This window comes from Pristis pectinata, chromosome 20 (assembly GCF_009764475.1).
Source record: "Pristis pectinata isolate sPriPec2 chromosome 20, sPriPec2.1.pri, whole genome shotgun sequence".
Classification (NCBI taxonomy): Eukaryota; Metazoa; Chordata; class Chondrichthyes; order Rhinopristiformes; family Pristidae; genus Pristis; species Pristis pectinata.
Window position 1 is genome coordinate 9,341,441 of NC_067424.1, and position 21,600 is coordinate 9,363,040.

The 21,600-nt window shown below is 44.9% G+C and overlaps 1 protein-coding gene across 1 annotated transcript in view; it reads right to left on the minus strand.

Annotated features, from left to right (window-relative positions):
- LOC127581030 (vesicle transport protein GOT1B-like) overlaps window positions 1–16,788 on the minus strand; it is a 35,985-nt gene extending 19,197 nt beyond the window's left edge. Inside the window, exons 1-4 of the mRNA XM_052035086.1 lie at window positions 16,764–16,788; window positions 13,464–13,555; window positions 3,382–3,560; window positions 695–776 (exon numbers count right to left, since the gene is read on the minus strand). Of these exons, the coding sequence (XP_051891046.1) occupies window positions 695–776; window positions 3,382–3,560; window positions 13,464–13,555; window positions 16,764–16,788 (378 nt within the window). The remainder of the gene's footprint in view (window positions 1–694; window positions 777–3,381; window positions 3,561–13,463; window positions 13,556–16,763) is intronic.
- Window positions 16,789–21,600: the final 4,812 nt, after the last annotated feature.

A 21,600-nucleotide genomic window follows, 5' to 3' on the forward strand; every position in this document is an offset into this window, starting at 1 on the left:
CATTCAAGGGATGTGGGCTTTGCAGGCTGACCCAGCATTTAATTGCCCATCCCTAGTTGCCGTTGAGAAGATGGTGGTGAGCTGCCTTCTTGAACTGCTGCAGTCCTTAGGGTATGGGTACACCCACAGTGCTGTTAGGGAGGGGGTTCCAGGATTTTGCCTAGTGACAGTGAAGGAACGGTGACATATTTCTCAGTCAGGATGATCTGTGGCTTGGAGGGCAACTTTCAAGTGGTGGTGTTCCCCGTGCTTTGCTGCCCTTGCCCTTCTAGCTGGTAGAGGTGGTGGGTTTGGAAGGTGCTGTCTAAGGAGTCTTGGTCAGTTGCTGCAGTGCATCCTGTAGATGGTACAAACTGCTGCTATTGTGCGTGGATGGTGGAGTGAGTGAATGGTTGTGGATGGGTGCCCATCAAGCAGGCTGATATGTCCTGTATGGTGTCAAGCTTCTTGAGTGTTGTTGAAGCTGCACTCATCAGGGCAAGTGGAGAGTATTCCCTCACACTCCTGACCTGAGCCATGTAGATGGTGGACAGGCTCTGGGGAGTGAAGAGGTGAGTTACTCTCTGCAGGATTCCCAGCCTCTGTCCTGCTCTTGTAGCCACACTGTGTATATGGCTACTGCAGTTCAGTTTTCTTAAACAACAACACAGGCTTTTCAGAAATAAAAGTGAGAGGGAAGATCTAAGTGCCTTACTGTGCTGAGTCCAGGTAATGTAAAGATTATTCCAAGAACTGGAATGCTGGCGATGAATTCTGACACAAGTGGCAGAGTACTCCTGGAAATACAGTTGAACATTGAATTAATTTTAAGACATTTTGGTCACGTGTCTGTCTTTAAACAGAGCTGTTCCCTTCCCGTTCTCAGTACTGGGCATCACGTCATTATACATCCTCAATTAACCTAAATAATATCAGAAGCCAACCATATAAGTCATTAGTGAGGCTGCACTTGGAGTACTGTGTAGAGTTTTGGTCACCCTGTTGTAGGAAAGACATGGTTAAACTGGAAAGAGTGCAGAAAAGATTTACAAGGATGTTGCCAGGGCTAGAGGGCCTGAGTGAAAGGGAGAGGTTGGACAGACTAGATCTTTACTCCCTGGAACGTAGGAAAATGAGGGGTGACCTTATAGAAGTGTTTCAAGTTATGAGAGGCATAGATAAGGTGGATGGTGGCAGTCTTTTCCCCAGGGTAAAGGAGTCCAAAGCTAGGGGGCGTAGGTTTAGGGTGAGAGGGGAAAGATTTAAAAGGGACCTGAGAGATAACTTTTCCACACGGAGGGTGATGAGTACATGGAACGAGCTGCCGGAGGAAGTGGTTGAGGCCTGTACAATAGTGTCATTTAAGAAGCACTTGGCTAGGTACATGGAGGGGATGGGGCTTGGAGAGATATGGACCGAATGCAGGAAATTGGGACTAGCTGGGCGGGCACTGTGGTCGGCATGGACTGGTTGGGCCGAAGGACCTGTATCCGTGCTGTATTGCTCTATGACTCTATGACTCTATATTGTTATGAGTTTGGAGTCACATATAAGCCATCCCAGCTAATTCCTTTTGTTGAAGGCTATTGGTAAACCAGGTGGGGTTTTAGACCACACAAGAACATCAGTTACTCCTATTGATTGCGGTTATTGATATCCTCATTCCGTTTGAACCTGATTAAAATTCACAGTGTGCCATAGCTGAAGTTTGAACCAAAGTACTAAATGGATTATTATTCAAGGTTCTAGCTCAACAGGTCCACAACATATACAGTACATTGCACTATCAAACTTATCTACTTACGCACAGGCAGTTAGTATGAGGTGTTAAACCTACGTGTGGAATTTATTGCTCTCATTTCTCTGTGAATATTCTGACCACAATTAAAGTAGCCAGAAACCAGGTGGTCATAGAAGAAAGAAAAAGAGGTCTTGCATTTCCATCGTTCCTTTCTTGTTTATTTTATAACTTTCCAAAGTGCTCTACGAACAAAGAAGTGTGTTCACTGTCGTGGTTAGGTTGGAGAGGTGGTCAATACCTGCCGAGAAGACCGCTCTGAAGAACTCCTTGGTCATAATTCTGTCCTTGATGTGAACATCCTTGTCTTCATCCCAACCATCTCACCACTACCTCAACCCAACAAGAGGCTAAAAAGGCCACTTGGTTAAGAAGACTGCTGTAATTTACCTAAATCATTCACTCCAACTCCTATACATATATATAAATAAGGCCTAATATTATCAGCAGAACATTGGTTCAGTCTGTTAGAATGTGGCTGTTAGATATTAATCCACTTCCTTAGCACTGTAACATTTAAGAGAAGTTTGGATAGGTACATGGGTGGGAGGGGTTTGGAGGGATATGGTCTGGGTGCAGGTAGATGGAACTAGGCAGAAGGTCAGGTCGGCATGGACTGGATGGGCCAAAGGGCCTGTTTCTGTCCTGCAATACTCTATGACTTAGCCAACAGGATTTACAACATAGAACATTGAACAGTACACCATAGGAACAGGTTCTTCATCCCACAATGTCTGCGCCAACCATGACACCAGTCCAACTAATCCCATCTGCCTACACATGGTCTGTATCCCTCCCTTCACTGCATGTTCATGTGTCTGTCTAAATGCCTCTTAAAAGAGACAGAAATAAAGGAAGGCAGACAAGATAACAGTATAAATGTGTGAAGAGATTAAATAAAGAAAGAAAAATTAAAAAGAAAGTAAAATTAGATTATGGAAAGGGAAAAAATATTAAAGCCTAGATAAAAAGATAAATATTTTAAATTTTAAAATTTTCTAATGAGTAGCACTTATTTGAATGAAACTTCATAGTTTCAATTGGTTGCTTGTCAGACTATGGAGGTGTATCGGCAAAGTTATTAAAATCTCCCTGACTTAATGGCTATTGTGGGTTAAAGGTTAACGAATGAAGCAACTTCATGAAAAAGCCATGTGCCAGAGAAGCTGGCTGTAGTTTAGGAAACATTCACCTCCACAAATATCTACCTGAATAAGACTTGTGTGAGAAGTAAAAATATTGGTCCAGATTTAGTTGGAATGTTGCAATGGAGAACTTAGATATTAATCCATCTCCTTAACCAATGGGATTTTAAAAAGAGATAGAGGGAAGGGAAAGGTACTAGAATAAATATAAGTTGGATTAGATGCAGAAAGAGAAATGAAGAGAGAGAAAGAAATAATAGATTAAGGGACAGAAGAACTGCAAGGTTAATGACTAGAATTATCCAACAACTTCCAGCCATTAGGAGTTCATGAGCTCTCTCTTTCTTGTGTTCCCTGGACAAGTCAGATAGGAGCAGGGGAAGGGGAGGGGCATCATTATGACAGTGGGACATTAAGAAGTCTGGACAACCCAAGCATTTTAATGGAAGTGAAGCTTACTTGAAGAGCAGGTAAAGTCCATAGCTTTCACAAAGCATGCCGACTCCAGGCCACCGGAGCAGTACCAGGAGGATCCCAGCTAGAAAGAAACTCGAACCTTTCAGCTTCTGCCTCTGGTAGAAGAATCTGAAGGTGTTCTGCAGCCCAGTCATGAAGGGAAGGCCGGAAATGAAGAGGATCTGATAAGGGGGAAAAGAAAACAAAATGTCAATGGTGGAACATGGTGAGCCACCTCACGAGGAAGGACAGGAAGGCTTTGAAAAGGATATGGAGGGAATTTATTGGCATAGAGTTAGGGATTCATAGAACTGATGAGGCATGGATGGAGGACAATCAACCCATCAAGTCTAAGGAAGTTCCTCAAGCAATCCATTTCTCCTGTTCTATATCCATATCTCTGCAAAGTATTTTTCCTGTAGTGCCTATCCAATTCCCTTCGGAAGAGACTGATTGATCATATCATAGGGATTACAGTTTAATGGATTGAGTGAACTGTAGCTGATCCATTGAAAACAGAGAAGACGAAACAGAGATTTGATAGTAGTAAAGGTTCCAACCAAGTAAATAAAGGGAAACGAGCACAGAAGATGATGGAAATACTCAGCAGGTCAGGCAGCATCTGTGGAAAGAGAAACAGGGTTAATGTTGACTTCATCAGAAGTGGGAAAGAAGTAAGAAAACAAGTTAGTTTTAAGTTGCAGAGAAGGTGGAGGAGTGGTAGAGAGGATAAAGGGAATATCTCTGATAGGGTGAGACTAGAGTTACTCAAGTGATCTCAATGGCGCCATCTGGTTACTAGATTAGTGAGGGTAATTAGAGAGAGAAAAATCATTCAAAAGGACATGTTAAAACTCTGACTGTTACTGAAAGCTGGAACCAAAGGAGATTGCCTGAAATGGCCAGCGGCGACTGTGGAGCAGCAAAACTGAGTTAAGGTTACAATGAGGTACTGTTGCCACAGCAATTGTAAAGAAAGAGAAACATTTTCCATTGGCTAAAGGGTTTGCAGCTAAAGAGGACAGATTTAAGGTGACTTGTAAGAAGCAGTATGAGAAAACTATCGTTAATGAGAGATTAGGATTGGTAAAACTGTTGCGAAAATGACTGTGGATATCTCAGAATCAGAATCAGAAGCAAAATCAGATTTTTTGTTGTTTTGCAACAGCTGTACAGTGCAAAGACATAAAATTACCATAAATTACGAAAATAAATAAATAATGCAAAAAAAGGAATAATGAGGTAGTGTTCATGGATTCATGGGCTGTTCAGGAATCTGATGGTGGAGGGGAAGAAGCTGTTCCTGAATCATTGAGTGTGGTTCTTCAGGCTCTTGTACCTCCTTCCCAATGGTAGTAACGAGAAGAGGGCATGTCCCGGGTGGTGAGGGTCCTTAGTGATGGATGCAAAAGCTGGCATCCATCACCAAGGACCCTCATCACCCGGGACATGCCCTCTTCTCAATACTACCATCGGCACCACCTCTTGAAGGTGTCCTCGGTGGCAGGGAGGGTTGTACCTATGATGGAGCTGGCTGAGTCGACAACCCTCTGCAGCATCTTGCGATCCTGGGCATTGGAGCCTCCATACCAGGCTGTGATGCAACCAGTCAAAATGCTCTCCACCGTATATCTACGTATAGGGAGGGTTGCAGGATCTCACACCAGTGCAGTATTCTGCCGTCCACCAAAGTACTAGACCAGTAGGGTCCCCACACACCAGGGCAATGGAGCCATGGATCCATGGAGCACAAACTCGCTCTCCCCTCTCAGGAAGACCATTTCTGCCACAGCCACAGTAGCCTTGCCACTGCTTCTCAGCATAGCTGGATTAAACCCAAGCCTTGTGGGTCTGTTGTGGCTCAGCCTGTAGCTCTCTCACCTCCGAGTCTGTTGGTTTTGGGTTCAAGACCCACTCCTTAAGAACTGAGCCTCCAGGGAAACACTGCATTGTCAGAGATGCAACTTTCGTATTCTTTGCAACTGAGACCCTGTCTCCCCTCTCGTGTGGATGTAAAAAGCCCCTTGGGGCTGTTTTGAAGAAGAGCTGTGTAGTTACCCTGGACGCCCCTGTCAATACTTGTCCCTCATCCAGATTAACAGGTCATTTCAGTAGGAGATGCACACCATCTAGTGTCATCTCATGGTAGTACAGCAATTGTAGGAACTAACCATTTCTGGGTCAGAGGTTGTTGTCGGGGGGCAGAAACACACATGCAGGCAAATAAGTAACTCTGAAATAAACATATCACGACTAACCAAGAATCCACAGAAAGTGACAAGAGGTACGTTATTTAAAGTAGGAACTAGTGGTGGCAGCATAAGGCAACAATTATCAGGCTGTTGCTTGTAGCATCTTGCTCTGTGCATGACAACAGACACTATACTATTTCATTGTGCGGTGCTTTGTGCTATTCTGAAAGGCAGGTCGAAGGCACTATACAAATTCAGGTCTTTCTAAGCCCTGAATTACTTGAGGTGATCCTCCAAGGTCACACGCAGTCTCCTCTGCTGAAAGGTCCCAGACTCTCCCATTCCCTTCTGCAGTCTCTGGGCAGGTAGCAGTAGTGGACACGGAGGCAGATGGAAGGAAGTCACCAAGAGGGTGCATTAGGATGGCGAACTTCTTGTTGTATGCAAGATGCCTTAATATCTTTTTATTGCTTTTGTTTGGATGGAAACAGAAGGCACTATAAAATGCTGGAATCTGGAGCAAAAAGCAAACTGCTGGGAGCCCAATGCAAACGAGAAGTAAAACACCTCATATTCTGTATGGGTAGTCTACAACCCAGTGGATTTTCCAGTTTCAGGTCACCCTTACCTCCTGTGTGCCCCCCCGCCACTTCTGATCCACCTCTGGTCCTCCTACTTTTGCTCCCTTTCCCATGTAGATAGATAGGTAGGTAGATAGATAGATAGATAGATAGATAGATAGATAGATAGATAGATAGATAGATAGATAGATAGATAGATAGATAGATAGATAGATAGATAGATAGATAGATAGATAGATAGATATCTTTATTAGTCACATGTACATCGAAACACACAGTGAAATGCATCTTTTGCGTAGAGTGTTCTGGGGGCAGCCCGCAAGTGTCGCCATGCTTCTGGCGCCAACACAGCATGCCCACAACTTCCTAACCCGTACGTCTTTGGAATGTGGGAGGAAACCGGAGCACCCGGAGGAAGCCCACGCAGACACGGGGAGAACATACAAACTCCTTACAGACAGGAGCTGGAATTGAACCTGGGTCACTGGCGCTGTAATAGCGTTATGCTAACCTGCTACACTACCATGCCTGCCCACCCCACCCCAATCCCCCATCACCCATTGTCATCCCCCTCCCCCTCCTCCTCCTGGTGCCATCCACCTACTACCCAGATACTTCACCCTCCCACCACCACCCCCCCCGATCCCCTCCCCCATCTGGTTCTACCTGCCTTTCACCTCTCCCTCAGTGGTTCCCGTTATCACCTTCCTCACTGATCACATTCCAGCACTTGTAGCCTTTCTGTCCCCGCTTATCACCCTCCAGTATCTGCCTCTATCTTCACCTCCTCTCCCCCCACCTGGCTCCACCTGCCTCTTTTTTTTTCCCTTGTCTGCTTCCACCTATCAGCCACCTACCTCTGACTCCAAACTCCACCCTCCCCCTCCCACTCCCGGCTCCTTCTGTCCATCCTCCTTCACTCCTTCTCGGTCCACCTGTCACCTACTGGCCCCCATCTCGCCCCTCCCTGCTACCAGCTGCCAGCTATCTCCCCTCTCCACTCTCAGTCCTGATGTAGGGTCTCAACTTGAAATGTCAACATTTTCCTCACCGGCCCCACCCCCACAGATACTGCTCCACCCGCTGAGTTGCTCTGGCAGTTTGTGTTTTGCCAAGAGAACGATGTTGGCCAGTGACAGAGAAGGAAAAAAGTTATGATCATGGGGCTGTTGGTGAATGGAGATTTGGGGTTGCAGTTATTGTTTGTAAACTCAGATGGCTTCCCAGTGAACAGTTTGGCAGGATGGGGTTGGTCTGGGTTACCTCTGCTCTTTCCCTTCCTTCTCCCCTGCATCCCTCTCCATCTCAGCTGCTTTGCATTTAGCTGCTGGTGAGGACTACCCCCTCATGGTATCAGTTGAGTACTGCAGATCTTCCCCAGAGTGGTCCAGGTAGCTAAAACATTCTTGCAGCACACTTTTACACTTTTGCAATGGCAGCCTGGCTCTCTGTGTACATTTGCCTCCTTGGACTCTGTCTTTACCTCTTGTTGTCTTGGTGAAGCAGCCAGCATAATCAAAGACCCCACCCACCCAGGACATCCTCTCTTCTCTCCTCTTCCATCAGGTAGAAGATAGAGGAGCCTGAGGGCACATACCACCAGACTTAAGGACAGCTTCTATCCCATGGTGATAAGACTATTGAATGGTTCCCTTATATGATGAGATGGACTCTGACCTTGCAATCTACCTTGTTGTGACCTTGCACCTATTGAACTGCACTTTCTCTGTAGCTGTGACACTTTACTCTGTACTGTTATTGTTTTTACCTGTACTACCTCAATGCACTCTGTACTAACTCAATGTAACTGCACTGTGTAATGAGTTGACCTGTACGATCGGTTTGCAAGACAAGTTTTTCACTGTACCTCGGTACAAGTGACAATAATAAACCAATATTGGGCACACCAGGGTCATGAGTTACGTTGACAGCAGATCATCCTGGTCCACCCTGTAGAAAGGCAGCTGGAAGAGCTGCAGAATGATGGCACAGTAATTACTGGCAGGACACCAGGCAGTGCCCTTCATGATGTGCATGGTTACATACCAGCTAGAGCCTGAGAGAGTGGAACCTCTTTCATGACTGGCGTAGCGCGACAGAAGACTATTGCTTCCTGCTTTGTGGGGATCCCTGCAGTTTAAGCAAGCCCTTGTAGTTGCCCCGTCCACCTACCTGTCAATACAGAGCCACAGGGACCTCCTTTACACAACTGTGGGTAGAAATCGATGAGATATTGCTGTCATTGGCATGAGATTAGGAGGGGGTTAACTCATGAATAAGCAGTCACATTTGTAGCCACTGGCAATACAAATGTGGCATTCACTGTGTTCATGCTTCCGGAACTCAGAGGGCGTAGATGAGCATTTTGGGTCCAGTGAAGATAATGTCATTAGTTTCAAGTTAATTATGGATAAGGACAGGTCTGGTCCTCGGGTTGAGGTTCTAAATCGGAGGAAGGCCAATTTTGTGGAAATGAGAAAGGATCTAGGAAGAGTGGATTGGGATAAGTTGTTTTCTGGCAAGGATGTGCTCAGTAAGTCGAAGGCCTTCAAAGGTGAAATTTTGAGAGTGCAGAGTTTGCATGTTCCTGCCAGGATTAAAGGCAAAGTTAACAAGCATAGGGAACCTTGGTTTTCAAGGGATATTGGCAATCTGGTTAGGAAAAAGAGAGAGGCGTATAGCAGGTATAGGCAACTAGGAACAAATGAGGTACTTGAAGAGTATAGAAAAAGTAAGAAAACACTAAAAAAGGAAATCAGGAAGGCAAAAAGAAGACATGAGGTTGCTTTGGCAGATAATGTGAAGGTAAACCCTAAGGGTTTCTACAAGTATATGAAGAGTAAAAGGATAGTAAGGGACAAAATTGCTCCCCTAGAAGATCAGTGTGGACGTCTATGTGTGGAGCCTCAGGAGATGGGGGAGATCTTAAACAGTTTTTTTGCATCAGTATTTACTCAGGGAACTGGCATAGTGGATATGGAAGGAAGGGAAACAGGCAATAGCATCATGGAACATTTAGAGATTAAAGAGGAGGAGGTGCTTGCTGCTTTATAGCGAATAAAGGTAGATAAATCCCCCGGGCCTGAATAAGATATTTCCTCGGACATTGAGAGAGACTAGTGTAGAATTTGCAGGGGCCCTGACAGATATATTTAAAATGTCCTTAGCCACGGGTGTAGTGCCAGAGGACTGGAGGGTAGCTCATGTAGCTCCGTTGTTTAAAAAAGGATCTAAAAGTAAAACAGGTAATTACAGGCCAGTGAGCCTGACATCAGTAGTGGGTAAATTATTGGAAGGTGTTCCAAGAGATCGGATATACAAGTATTTGGATAGCCAAGGGCTGATTAGGGATAGTCAGCATGGCTTTGTGCGTGGTAGATCGTGTTTGACGAATCTTGTAGAGTTTTTCGAGGAGGTTACCAAGAAAGTAGATGAAGGAAAGGCTGTGGATGTTATCTACATGGACTTTAGTAAGGCCTTTGACAAGGTCCCACATGGGAGGTTAGTTCAGAAGGTTCAGACACTAGGTATCCATGGAAAGGTTGTAAACTGGATTTGAAATTGGCTGTGTGGGAGAAGACAGAGAATGGTAGTGGATGATTGTTTCTCAGACTGGAGGCCTGTGACTAGTGGTGTTCCTCAGGGATCTGTGCTGGGGCCATTGTTGTTTGCTGTCTATATCAATGATCAAAATGATAATGTGGTAAATTGGATCAGCAAGTTTACTGATGATACTAAGATTGAAGGCGTAGTGGACAGCGAGGAAGGCTTTCAAAGCTTGCAGAGGGATCTGAACCAACTGGAAGAATGGGCCAGAAAATGGCAGATGGAATTTAATGCAGACAAGTGTGAGGTGTTGCATTTCGGAAGGACAAATCAAGGTAGGACATACACAGTAAATGGTAGGGCACTGAGGAGTGCAGAGGAACAAGGGGATCTGGGAGTTCAGATACATAATTCCCTGAAAGTGGCATCGCAGGTAGACAGGGTTGTAAAGAAGGCATTTGGCATCCTGGCATTCATAAATCAAAGTATTGAGTATAGGAGTTGGGATGTTATGCTGAGGTTGTATAAGACATTGGTGAGGCCAAATTTGGAGTATTGTGTGCAGTTCTGGGTTGAAAGAGTGCAGAGGAGATTTACTAGAATGTTGCTGGGTCTTCAGGAGTTGAGTTACAGGGAAAGACTGAACAGGTTAGGACTTTATTCCTTGGAGCGTAGAAGAATGAGGGGAGATTTGATAGAGGTTTACAAAATTATGAGGGGTATAGACAGAGTTAATGCGAGTAGGCTCTTTCCACCTAGATTAGGAGAGATAAGTACGAGAGGACATGGCTTTAGGGTGAAAGGGGAAAAGTTTAGGGGGAACATTAGGGGGAACTTCCTCACTCAAAGTGTGGTAGGAGGGTGGAACGGGCTGCCATCTGATGTAGTGAATGCGGGCTCACTCTTGAGTTTTAAGAATAAATTGGATAGATACATGGACGGGAGAAGTCTGGAGGTTTATGGACTGGGTGCAGGTAAATGGGACTAACAGAATACCGTTTCGGCACAGAATAGAAGGGCCAAATGGCCTGTTTTCTTTGCTGTAGTGTTCTATGGTTCTGTGGCTATAGTACTCAATAATCAGTCGTGAACAACACAGTTTTTATTTTCTTCAACCCGGGATCCAAGGGATACCTGGAGAAGTGCGAAAGTGGTGTAGCCACAAGGAGGTTATGTTGACCTTCTCAAGGACCCCACCAAGGCAGCTCTTCTCTGACAGCACCTTACAGCCTACCCATCAACTTACAGCCTACAGGAGCCACAAAGGGTCCCCAGCTTATGGGCTGTTCTGAAGTCCACCATAATTGGCATCTGTGAAGTTTCTCAACCAAAAAGAAGCAGGACTGGCTTGATGAGAATGACAAGGAGGTCAAGGTTCTAACCAACTGCAAATATAAACATTTTCTGGATTGGAAGCTCCACCTTTAAGGAAAAACAGCTCGGCAGGCCCTTGAAGGCAGAGGTCCAGCAGAAAACCCATGATCTAAGAGCAGTTAGGGGGTTCAGCAAATCACCAACAGCTATGAATTGCAGAGGTTCTTCACTGTTGTAGAAGCCATCTATGGTCCAAACACCCAAGGCCCCACTCCACTGAGAGCTAAGAATGGGGGTGAAGTCACAATTGTCAGATAGTCAACCTCCGCTGGAGGGGACATTTCGAAGACCTCCTCCACCGTGACTTTGTACTTGATGTAAGTGCCCTTGACTCCAACCATTCTGGCCAGCCTTACTGCCACTCCTGACCAACAAGAAGTCCCAACTCCAAAATAACAGGAGCAGATGGTTTAAAAGGCATTCGGACAGGTACTTAAATTGGAAAGGCATAGAGAGATACGTGCCTAAGGCAGGTAAATAAGATTAACGTAGATTGGCATCACAGTTGGCTGATGAGGTTGGTCAATAGGGTCCGTTCCTATCCTGTATTATTCTATAATTGTGTGGTATCCCCACTAAAATCTTAAAGCTCAGCAATGAAGAGCTGGAGTTACCGGTCAACAATCTCATCCTCCACATCTTGGATTCAGCAGAGGAACCCGGAGCTGCCGTAATCATGACCATCTTCAAGAAAGGAGACAGGTCTGACTGTGGTAACAACAGAGCGGTCTGGGTCACAGGGACGGTCATCCCCAGGGTCCTCCTCAACCTCCTCCTCTTAATTACTGAAGGGTTGCCTTCTGAATCACTGTGTGGATTCCATCCATCCAGACGCAGATTGGACATGATCTTCACTGTCCAACAAAACCGAGAAACTCAGGGAGCAGCATCTGCCTTCCTCAATGCATGGCCTTCTTCAACCTCACTACTTCACTCCAAAAATCACGATGGACTTTGAATCACCTTCCTTGAATATAACTGGCCATAGAAGTTCATCTCCATCTTACACTTGCTCCATGGTGGCATGTGAACAATGATGCCGACCAACAGGTCCACAACAGAATCAATTTGGTGTCAAACAAGGAGGCATCACTGCCCCAACAACTTTCTCTCTCCTTCTTGCCATAACGTTGAAGCTCAAAAGCAAATCTGCCCATGAAAGTGGAGCTAATCTTCTGAACAAATAAGAATTGTTCAATCTACAGCAGCTACACCACAGAATCAACCTCAGTGGTCAAGCAGAGAGCATTTGCACTTGCACTTGTGCCTGCTCAGTTGTCAAGTTCCAAGACATTATTGACTCATTCACCGAAGCATAGGAGGGATGTTCCTTATACTGAACATCAGTAAGGCAAAGATCTGCTACCAACTTGCCCTCGTTGTACCAGACTCCGGTCTGACTATAAAGGTTCACTGCAGGTCCCTGGGAAATGTAGACCACTTCTTGGGAGCCACCTTTCAGCAGACAGCCGTTGATGATGAACACTTCAATGCACCAGCACAACCTTTGTTCAATTGAGGAAAAACATTATTTGAAGATCAAGAGCTCAGACCTGGCACAAAACTCATGGTCTACAGGGCAGCAGTGATCCACATCCTCTATACTTCTGGGACCTGCCCAACCATCAGCAGGCGTCTCAAGGTACTGGAAAAATACCACCAACTCTGCAAAGTCCCCCAAATTCATCAAAAGGAGAAGCATTGGCACTCTCTCCCAGGCCAGCACTGAGGCTCTAGTTTACTCTACTGGGTCATCACATCACTCCCAATGCCAGACTCCCGAAACACACTATATTTTGAGCTCTGCTGTGGGAGGTGCTTACCCGGTGGTTAGAGAAAGAGATTCAACAATGTGCTCAAAGTCTGCTTCAAGAAGCGCAACATTCCGTTGAATCCAGGGAGCCTCCAGCGCACAAGAAGGCAAAGGAGCATTTGGGATGGCATTCCAAATCTCAAGTCTTTGCATTGGGAACACGCAGAAGCCCTGCATTAGTGGGGGAAGGAGTGATCCCACCTCACAAATACCCATATTCCCATCCCTTAGCCACTTCTTGCCCCATCTCTGGAAATGTCACAGTCCCCACACTGACATCATTAACCCACAAAACTAAAGTGGAAGTTAGTCATCCTTGATCCCAAAGGGTTGCCTCAGAAGAGAAGGTGTTGAGGCCAAGCCTGGATCAGCCATGATCTCAGTGAATAATGGAACAGGATCAATGAGCCAACTGGACTACTCCTGCTTCTGTTTCCTGTGTTGCTGTATCCTTAATTTGCTGCACCCATCTCTTGAAATTATTCAGTTATGCTTTCCTGTCAACATTCTTTCATGAACCACCGGCTCCTCCATATTCCTTGCAAGTTACTATCCATTTTATACACAGTGAATACTCACGTTTCCAAATCCGAGGAGCACTCTGTCAAAGTACAAGAGGATGCCAAACAGGAGGAAAAACACACCGAATCCCATCAATCCCACTCCGATCCCTACAACAAAATCACATCTATTTGAAGGACTATTTCTATGTTTTCAAAATTCCTTACTGTGTGCTCTATTTTCAAACAAAAAAATAAGCTCTCTGATGGACAAGTTATCTTCAGTCATAATGAGGTCAATGGGTCTTACCCTCAACAGCAGGCCATGGTTCAATCTTCATTGAAAACACCACAGTAAATGGGACAAGTCTCAGTAAGCAAATCACCCCAAACACTAAACAAATGGCAGCATTGCAATGGACAGGATTTTAGGGAGCACAGCCTCCCCCCCATTTGTATGTCTGAAGAAATGTTGCATCACCGCCTGGTATGGAGGCTCCCAATGCATAGGATCCAAGAGACTGCAGAGGGCTGTAGACTCCACCAGCTCCATCACAGGCACAACCCTCCCTACCATTGAGGCTGTGCCTCAAGAAGGTGGCATTCACCACTAAAGACGCTCAGCATCTGGGACATGCCCTCTTCTTGTTACTACCACTGGGGAGGAAATACAGGAGGCTGAAGACCCACACTCAATGATTCAGAAACAGCTTCTTCCCCTCCGCCATCAGATTTCTGAATAGTCCATGAATTCATGAACACTACCTCGTTATTCCTTTTTCACCATTTAGTTTTGTAACATAATAATTTTATGTCTTTGCACTGTACTGCTGTGCAAGCCAACAAAAGTCAGTGATAATAAATCTGATTCTGATTCTGATTACTCAAGCCTGGTCTTTACCCTGTTTATCCTGTTGCTGCATTAAGGATCAAATAATATTGGATAGCTGTAATGAGACCAGGGAAAAGTTCTCTAACCATTTTAATCACATGTTGAATCCATTTAAGGATGTAAGTAGGATTAGAAGAAGGTCAAGCTTGCTCTGCCTTTCAATAAGTTTGTGGTAGGTTCTGAGCACATCCATTTTTCTGCTTTATCCCATATGCTCTAATTCCTCTGGTATACAAAAACCAATTGAACTCAGTTTTGAATACACACCCAATAATGGAGCATGCACAGTCTTCCAGAGCAGAGAATTCCACATATTCATAACCATCTGGGAGAAGAAATTTCTTCTCACTTCGGTCTTAATGACCAATTCCAGGGTCTGTAGCAGTTAACGTAACGCTATTACAGCGCCAGTGACCCGGGTTCAATTCCCGTCACTGTCTGTAAGGAGTTTGTACGTTGTCCCCTTGTCTGTGTGGGTTTCCTCCAGGTGCTCCAGTTTCCTCCCACGTTCCAAAGACGTACGGGTTAGGAAGTTGTGGGCGTGCTATGTTGGCGTCAGAAGCACAGCAACACTTGCGGGCTGCCCCCAGAACACTCTACGCAAAAGATGCATTTCACTGTGTGTTTCAGTGTGCATCTTATCTAAATTGTTCAGGCAGCGGAAGCAGCCAATAACATGCACATGCATTGTATGTGTGTTCCTTTAATAATATTTTGTCTTTCCTGCTCTCTCTGTATATCACTTGACCTTCAAGTTGAAGGAGAAGCTGAGTGAAAAATGTTTGGGTTCTATGGTGCCCTTTGAATTCCACTTGCAATGTGAAGCCAGATTCCATCCCACTGCAAGCATTAGCAAGTGTGAACAGTGTTTCTCATTGTGCTGAATGGCTTAGCAGGCATTATCTACTAATCCACAAGGAAACTTCAACAGGCTGGAGATTTAAGCTTGCATTACCATCTCTGGTCGTGCAGTAAGTCTAAACATGTGCCATTTTACAAAAATTAGATCAAGGTGTCCTGGGAGTAACCATCATTAATCACCCCCAAGACAATTAGGTCTTCATTACACAGCTTGTAACCCCACTATGTACTTTGACCCCTCCCCTCACTCTCCCCCAAAACGTCAATTTCAACCTCCCAATTTCATTCATGACCCCAAATGTGCTTCCGGCACCCTGATTGGTTGAGACCAACAAATGGAGACCCTGACGGCAACTACCAAAGCCTCCCTCCCATTCATGCACCTGACTAGCATCTGCCCTTTCTGCCTCCAAAGGTTAGCTGGCAGCTCTGGTTGCCCTGTGAAGATTAGCTGCTGTCAAGTCAAGTCGAGTTTGTTGTCATATGCATAAGTATGGTTGGGTTGTTTTCTCTGGAGTGTCGGAGGCTGAGGGGAGACCTGACAGAAGTTTGTAAGATTATGAGAGGCATAGATAGGGTAGACGGTCAGAATCTTTCTCCCAGGGTAGAAATTTCAAGTACTAGAGGACATGCATTTAAGGTGAGAGGAGTAAGTTTAAAGGAAATGTGCAGGGCAAGTTTTTTTTACACAGAGAGCAGTGGGTGCCTGGAACAGCTGTCAGGGGGGAGTGGTGGGAGCAGATACAATAGTGGTGTTTATGAGGCTGTTAGACACATGAATATGCAGGAAAAGGAGGGATGTGGATCATGTACAGGCAGAAAATTAGTTTAATTCTGCAACGTGTTGGGCGCAGACATTGTTGTCCGAAGGGCCTGTTCCTGTAATGTACTGTTCTATGTTCTCTGTGATATTCTGTGGTTCTATAGCTACAATGAAAAACTTGCTTGCAGCGGCATCACAGGCACGCATATTGGTCAAGACTTCTGTCTGAACAGCTCCGACCCTTGGGATGGTGCTCCCTTGCAATGTGTTAGATAGAGAGTGCTGGAGTGCTGAGGCACTGACAATACAGGATCAGTGTTACTGGTCCATTTCGGGTAGAGTTGGGAATGGGGGAGTTTGGAGCTGGTGATCCCAAGTGTCAGCCATGGGCCCAGTTCCTGACCACCATTTAGCAAATATGACTTGGGGAGGAGGAGGAATACACTGCCATTCTGCTGTGATGCTTCCTAGAGTCAAATAGCTTCTTGTCAAGTCACTTCCATAGCCCTCACAGCATTGAGTGAAGCACTGACGGGTGCTAAGTGTGTTGAAGGAAGCTGGCTTGCTGCAAATCACTTCGCAGAGAATGCGAGAGAGAAGCAAAGAAAGACTTAACATCCAGTTCTGTAAAAATCGCGACAGATTGTCAGTGGGAAAAAAAAGCAAGTGGGAATTACGTGCAGGAGAAACAACAACTTGTTTCCACGTTGGTGAATTCCTCCTTAAGTATCCATCAGGTGACTGACAGCTAATCCAACTCCATATACAAATCAATAGCTCGGGAAACATTCACTGATTTACTGAACCATAACCATTCACATCATACCTCGCGCGTCACCCACCCTTCCGATGCCTTTACTTACTCTGTGTGTCTGTTAAAGAAATCATTTTCTTCAGATATATTTTCTTCAAAAATTAATAATGACTCAGAGTTCTGACTGCCTCCCAGTGAGTTGTTGCAGGAGGTGACCCTTGTTCCAGCCACTAGTCAGATTTATTGTGGGAATACCTACTAGGTAATCACAGCCCAAGGGAGTGTGGCAAAAGTCCACTCCATTATCCCAATGTAGAAACAATAAACCTTTGTAATCAGAATTTGTAATCTTAGTTGTAAATTCAGTCATCAACCCAGGGCACACAGTATATTTTTTTGATTTCCTTTTCCCTATGCATGCATCAAATTACATAAGAAAGCATCTAATCTATTTTCCTCAATCACAGCCTATGGTGGTGATTTCCACAAGAAAAATGCAGTGGATAAATTGGGAAGAAACTAGGGTTTATAATATTTTAGCTGTTCCACTACTAGGCTTGTATTTAGATATGGTCAGGAGGTGTGAGTTCAAATCCCATCCTGGCACCTGGAATTCAAGTTCACAAAAATGAAATAAACTTGCAATAAAAAGCCAGCAGCATTCCTTTTCATTGTAAATACCCAATGGGTCACGAATATGCTTCAGTGAAAGGAATCTGACCTTTCAGTGTCACCAGACCCCCAGCTCCATAAGAAGTGCCTCAGAAAATCCCAAAAACTACAGCTGCTGTAACCCCGAAATAAAAATGCTGGAAATACTCATGTCAGTCAGCATCTGCAGAAAAAGAAACAGAGGTAATGGTTCAGGTTCAACAAACAACCTGCCAGAGGAACTCAGTGGGTCGAGCAGCATCTGTGGGGGGGAAAGGAATTGTCGATGTTTCAGGTTGAAGCCCTGCATCAATTCCTTCCCCCCCACCCCCCCCAAACAGATGCTGCTCGACCCGCTGAGTTCCTCCAGCAGATTGTTTGTTGCTCCAGATTCCAGCATCTGCGGTCTTTTGTGAAGGGTGAGACATAGAATTAAAGTGGCAATTAGAACCTCAGGGCCACCGTTTGTGTTTGGTTTCTCCTGTAGAGCAGATCACATTGTGAGCACTGAATAGGGCACGCTATATGGGAAGAGGTGCAAGTGAATCATTGCTTCACCTGGAAGGAGTGTTTGGGGCCCTAGATGGTGGGAAGGGAAAGAGGTGAAAAGGGCAGGCACTGAATATCCTGCAGTTGCATAAGAAGAGGAGGGGTTGTTGGTGGAGATGAAAGAGTGGACCATGGAGTCATGGAGGGAGTGCTGGTAGTGGATGAATAGCCACGTCTGGTGGTGGTATCATGTTGAAGGAGGTGAAAGTTAGAGGATGTGCAGGAACATAAGAAGCTGCAGGGAGTAGTGGACTCAGCCCAATCTACAGGGGGCGCTGCCTCAAGAAGGCAACATCAAAGATCCCCACCATCCAGGCCGTGCCACCTTTTCGCAGCTACCATAGGGCTGGAGTTGCAGAAGCCTGAAGTCCCGCACCACCAGGTTCAAAAACAGCTGCTTCCCTTCAACCATTCGGTTCTTGAACCAACTGGCTCATCCCTAATCACTACCTCAGTATAGCAACACCACGACCATTTTGCACTACAATGGATTACTTTTGTTGTAATTGTGTCCTTTTCCTGTATAATTTTGTATAATTTATGTTTTTCCTGTGAATGTTGTGTCTCTGAAGCGACGTGCCTGTGATGCTGCTGCAAGTAAGTTTTTCATTGCACCTGTGCATATGACAATAAACTCGACTTTGACTTTGAAATGTGGTGGCAGGAGGAAAGGGGAACCATATTCTTATTCTGGCTAGAAGGTGTCATCATCAGACCAAATACCGCAGAGCCTGAGATGAAAGAAACACTATCTCTTTCTCTCTCCACAGATGCTGTTTGACCCACTTAGTATTTCCAGTATTTTCTGTTTATTTCAAAAAGGCATTTGGACAGATACTTCAACAGAAAAGGGTTATGGGCCTAATGTGGGCAAATGGGATTACCATAGATAGGCATCATGGACAAGATGGGCAGGAAGGGCCCATTTCTGCATTGTAGGGTTTCCACCACCTATAGACTTTGCTTTTTGATTAGCTGGTGTCAATGACTTCAACTCCTGAATCCTTCTCACCACAGGAATATGTTTCTGCCAATAGCCTTTTCATTTGGAAATACCAAAGTCCCCTAGAAGGTAACATGCAAAAACCTTCTTCAAATTATATTCTGTTGCATTTGCTGCCTCCTTGCTCATGTGCTAATACCTCTCTGTAACTTAGTGTCATATTGTGTTAGTGAACAAGAAGGGCTGGTTAAATGGCCCCTCGTGGATAATCTATTTCACCTTTCTTGCCCAAATCCCATTTCCCTGGAGTACAAAGCTCCGTGTACTCATCCCTCTGAGGTCACAAGATCACAAGACAAGGGAGCAGAAGCAGGCCATTCGGCCCATCGAGTCTGCTCCAAGGAAAAGGGAAAAAGAAATGGGGTGGGAAAAAAAAACCTATTCTAATCCCATTTTCCAGCCTTATCCCCATATCCCTTGATACCCTGACTATTTAGATATATGTCTATCTCCTCCTTGAACACCCCCACTGATCTAGCCTCCACTGCTGTGCGTGGCAAGGAGTTCCACAATTTCACCACCCTCTGGGTAAAGACATTTCTCCTCATCTCTGTCTTGAAACTGTACCCTCTAATTCTAAGATTGTGCCCTCTGGTCCTGGACTCGCCCACCAAGGGAAACAGCCTAGCCACATCAACTCTATCCTTTCCTGTCAACATTTTAAATGTCGCTACGAGGTCCCCTCTCATCCTTCTGTACTCCAGTGAGTACAGTCCAAGAGCTGACAAACGCTCATCATACGTAAGCCCTTTCATTCCCGGAATCATTCTCGTAAATCTCCTCTGAACCCTCTCCAACGTCAGCACATCCTTCCTAAGATGTGGGGCCCAAAACTGCGCACAGTATTCCAAATGAGGCCTCACTAGTGCCCCGTACAGCCTCATCAACACTTCCTTACTTTTATACACTATACCTCTCGAGATGAATGCCAACATAGCATTCACTTTCTTAACCACCGATCCAACCTGGTGGTTAACTTTTAAGGTATCTTGTACGAGTACCCCCAAGTCCCTTTGTAGTACCGTACTTTCAATCTTCTCTCCTTCTAGATAATAGTCTACCCGCTTATTTCTGCTTCCAAAGTGTACAACTGCACATTTCTCAACATTGAATCTCATCTGCCATTTCCTTGCCCATTCTCCTAATCTGTCTAGGTCCTCCTAAACTGTCTAGGTCCAACCCTCTGAGCAAATAAATTTCTCCTCATCTCCATCCTTAATGGTCAGCTCTTTAATCCAAGTCTACGTCCACAGTTCTTGGCAGGTTCTACCATATTAAGGGTGTTCCATATTTGTGAGATGTTGTTTGTCCATTGTAAAATGCAATTTCAGAACTTTAGGGATTCAACCTCTGCCTTCATCCACTCTGAGGCACAGGGAATTGGTGAATGAGTTTGTTATTTCAGTGCATAAGGTAAGCAGTTCTTCAAAGGGTTACTGAAGACATGGAGTGTTACCACTGGTACCGTTATCACTTCAGTCCTGACCATATGGGGTGACGAATCACAGATTCACAGCTCCTCTTGTGCAAATTAGCATTTTCTTCCAAGAATCAACCTCCAAGGTCATTTTGCACATTTAAGTCATCTTCACTACATTAAAAAAAATGTAAAAGTTTGACATGCCTCTCATTCTACATGAGTGCATTCCCACTTTGTGACATTTCCATACAGCCATCTTACGATGCCTTATAACGTGACAGTAGAGAATACCACAGTGCACTATGAGGCACTGTTTCTTGGCTAGATTAGACATTAAACTGAACCCTCATTTTCCCATTTTGAAACTAGCCAAACATCGAGGGTTAGTTCATTATGTGTGACTACGAATGCAATATCAAAATCTAATCTAAATTATACTTGCCTCTGTATAACTTTACCTCTTCTAATAAATGTGCTTCATTTGTTTTGCCTGATATATGTGGTCAGTAAACATAATGTATTTCTGCTGAATCAAATTGTCTCAGATGTATACAGTAGGATACATCACTCTTTCTAGTGTTTACTAATCACTATCTTCCCTGTGCCATTGGTTCTGAGGTAGTTTATATATTAGGTCATGTTTCAGTTTATCAAATGCTGACACTTCTGCAGGAGTTGAAGCAAGCAATAATTGCAGGATGCCTAAATATTCCTAAGAACATCGTTGATCAGAAATTTCTCTGGGCCAGCCATATAAATACCATGATTTACAAGAGCAGATTAGGAATTGGGTATCCTGCAGTGAGTGACTCACCTGACGTCCCGATGTCTTTCCACCATCTACAAGGCACAAGTCAGGGCTGTGATGGAATACTCTCCACTTGCTTGGATGAGTCAACTATCTTGACACCATCCAGGCAAAGCAGCCCATACACCGCCCTAAACAGTCATTCCCTTCACTACTAGTGCACAGTGGGTGCAGTGTATATCATCTACAAAATACACCAGTTACTCACCCAAGCTATTCCTACTGCACCTCCCAAGTCTGCAACCTCTATCATCAAAGACAAGATAAATGTAGGGAACACCTCCACATGCAGGTTCTCCTCCAAGTCACACACCAACCTGACTTGGAAATATATTGTTGGTCCTTCATTATTATTGGGTCTTAACCCTTGAATTTACTTCCCAACAGCCTCTGTGGGAGTATCTTCACCAGAAAGGAACTCACCAACTTCTCATGGGCAACTAAGGGTGGGAAATAAACGCTGGCCTTGCTAGCAACACTCAAATCCCCAAAATGTAAAATAAATCGAAGAGCGG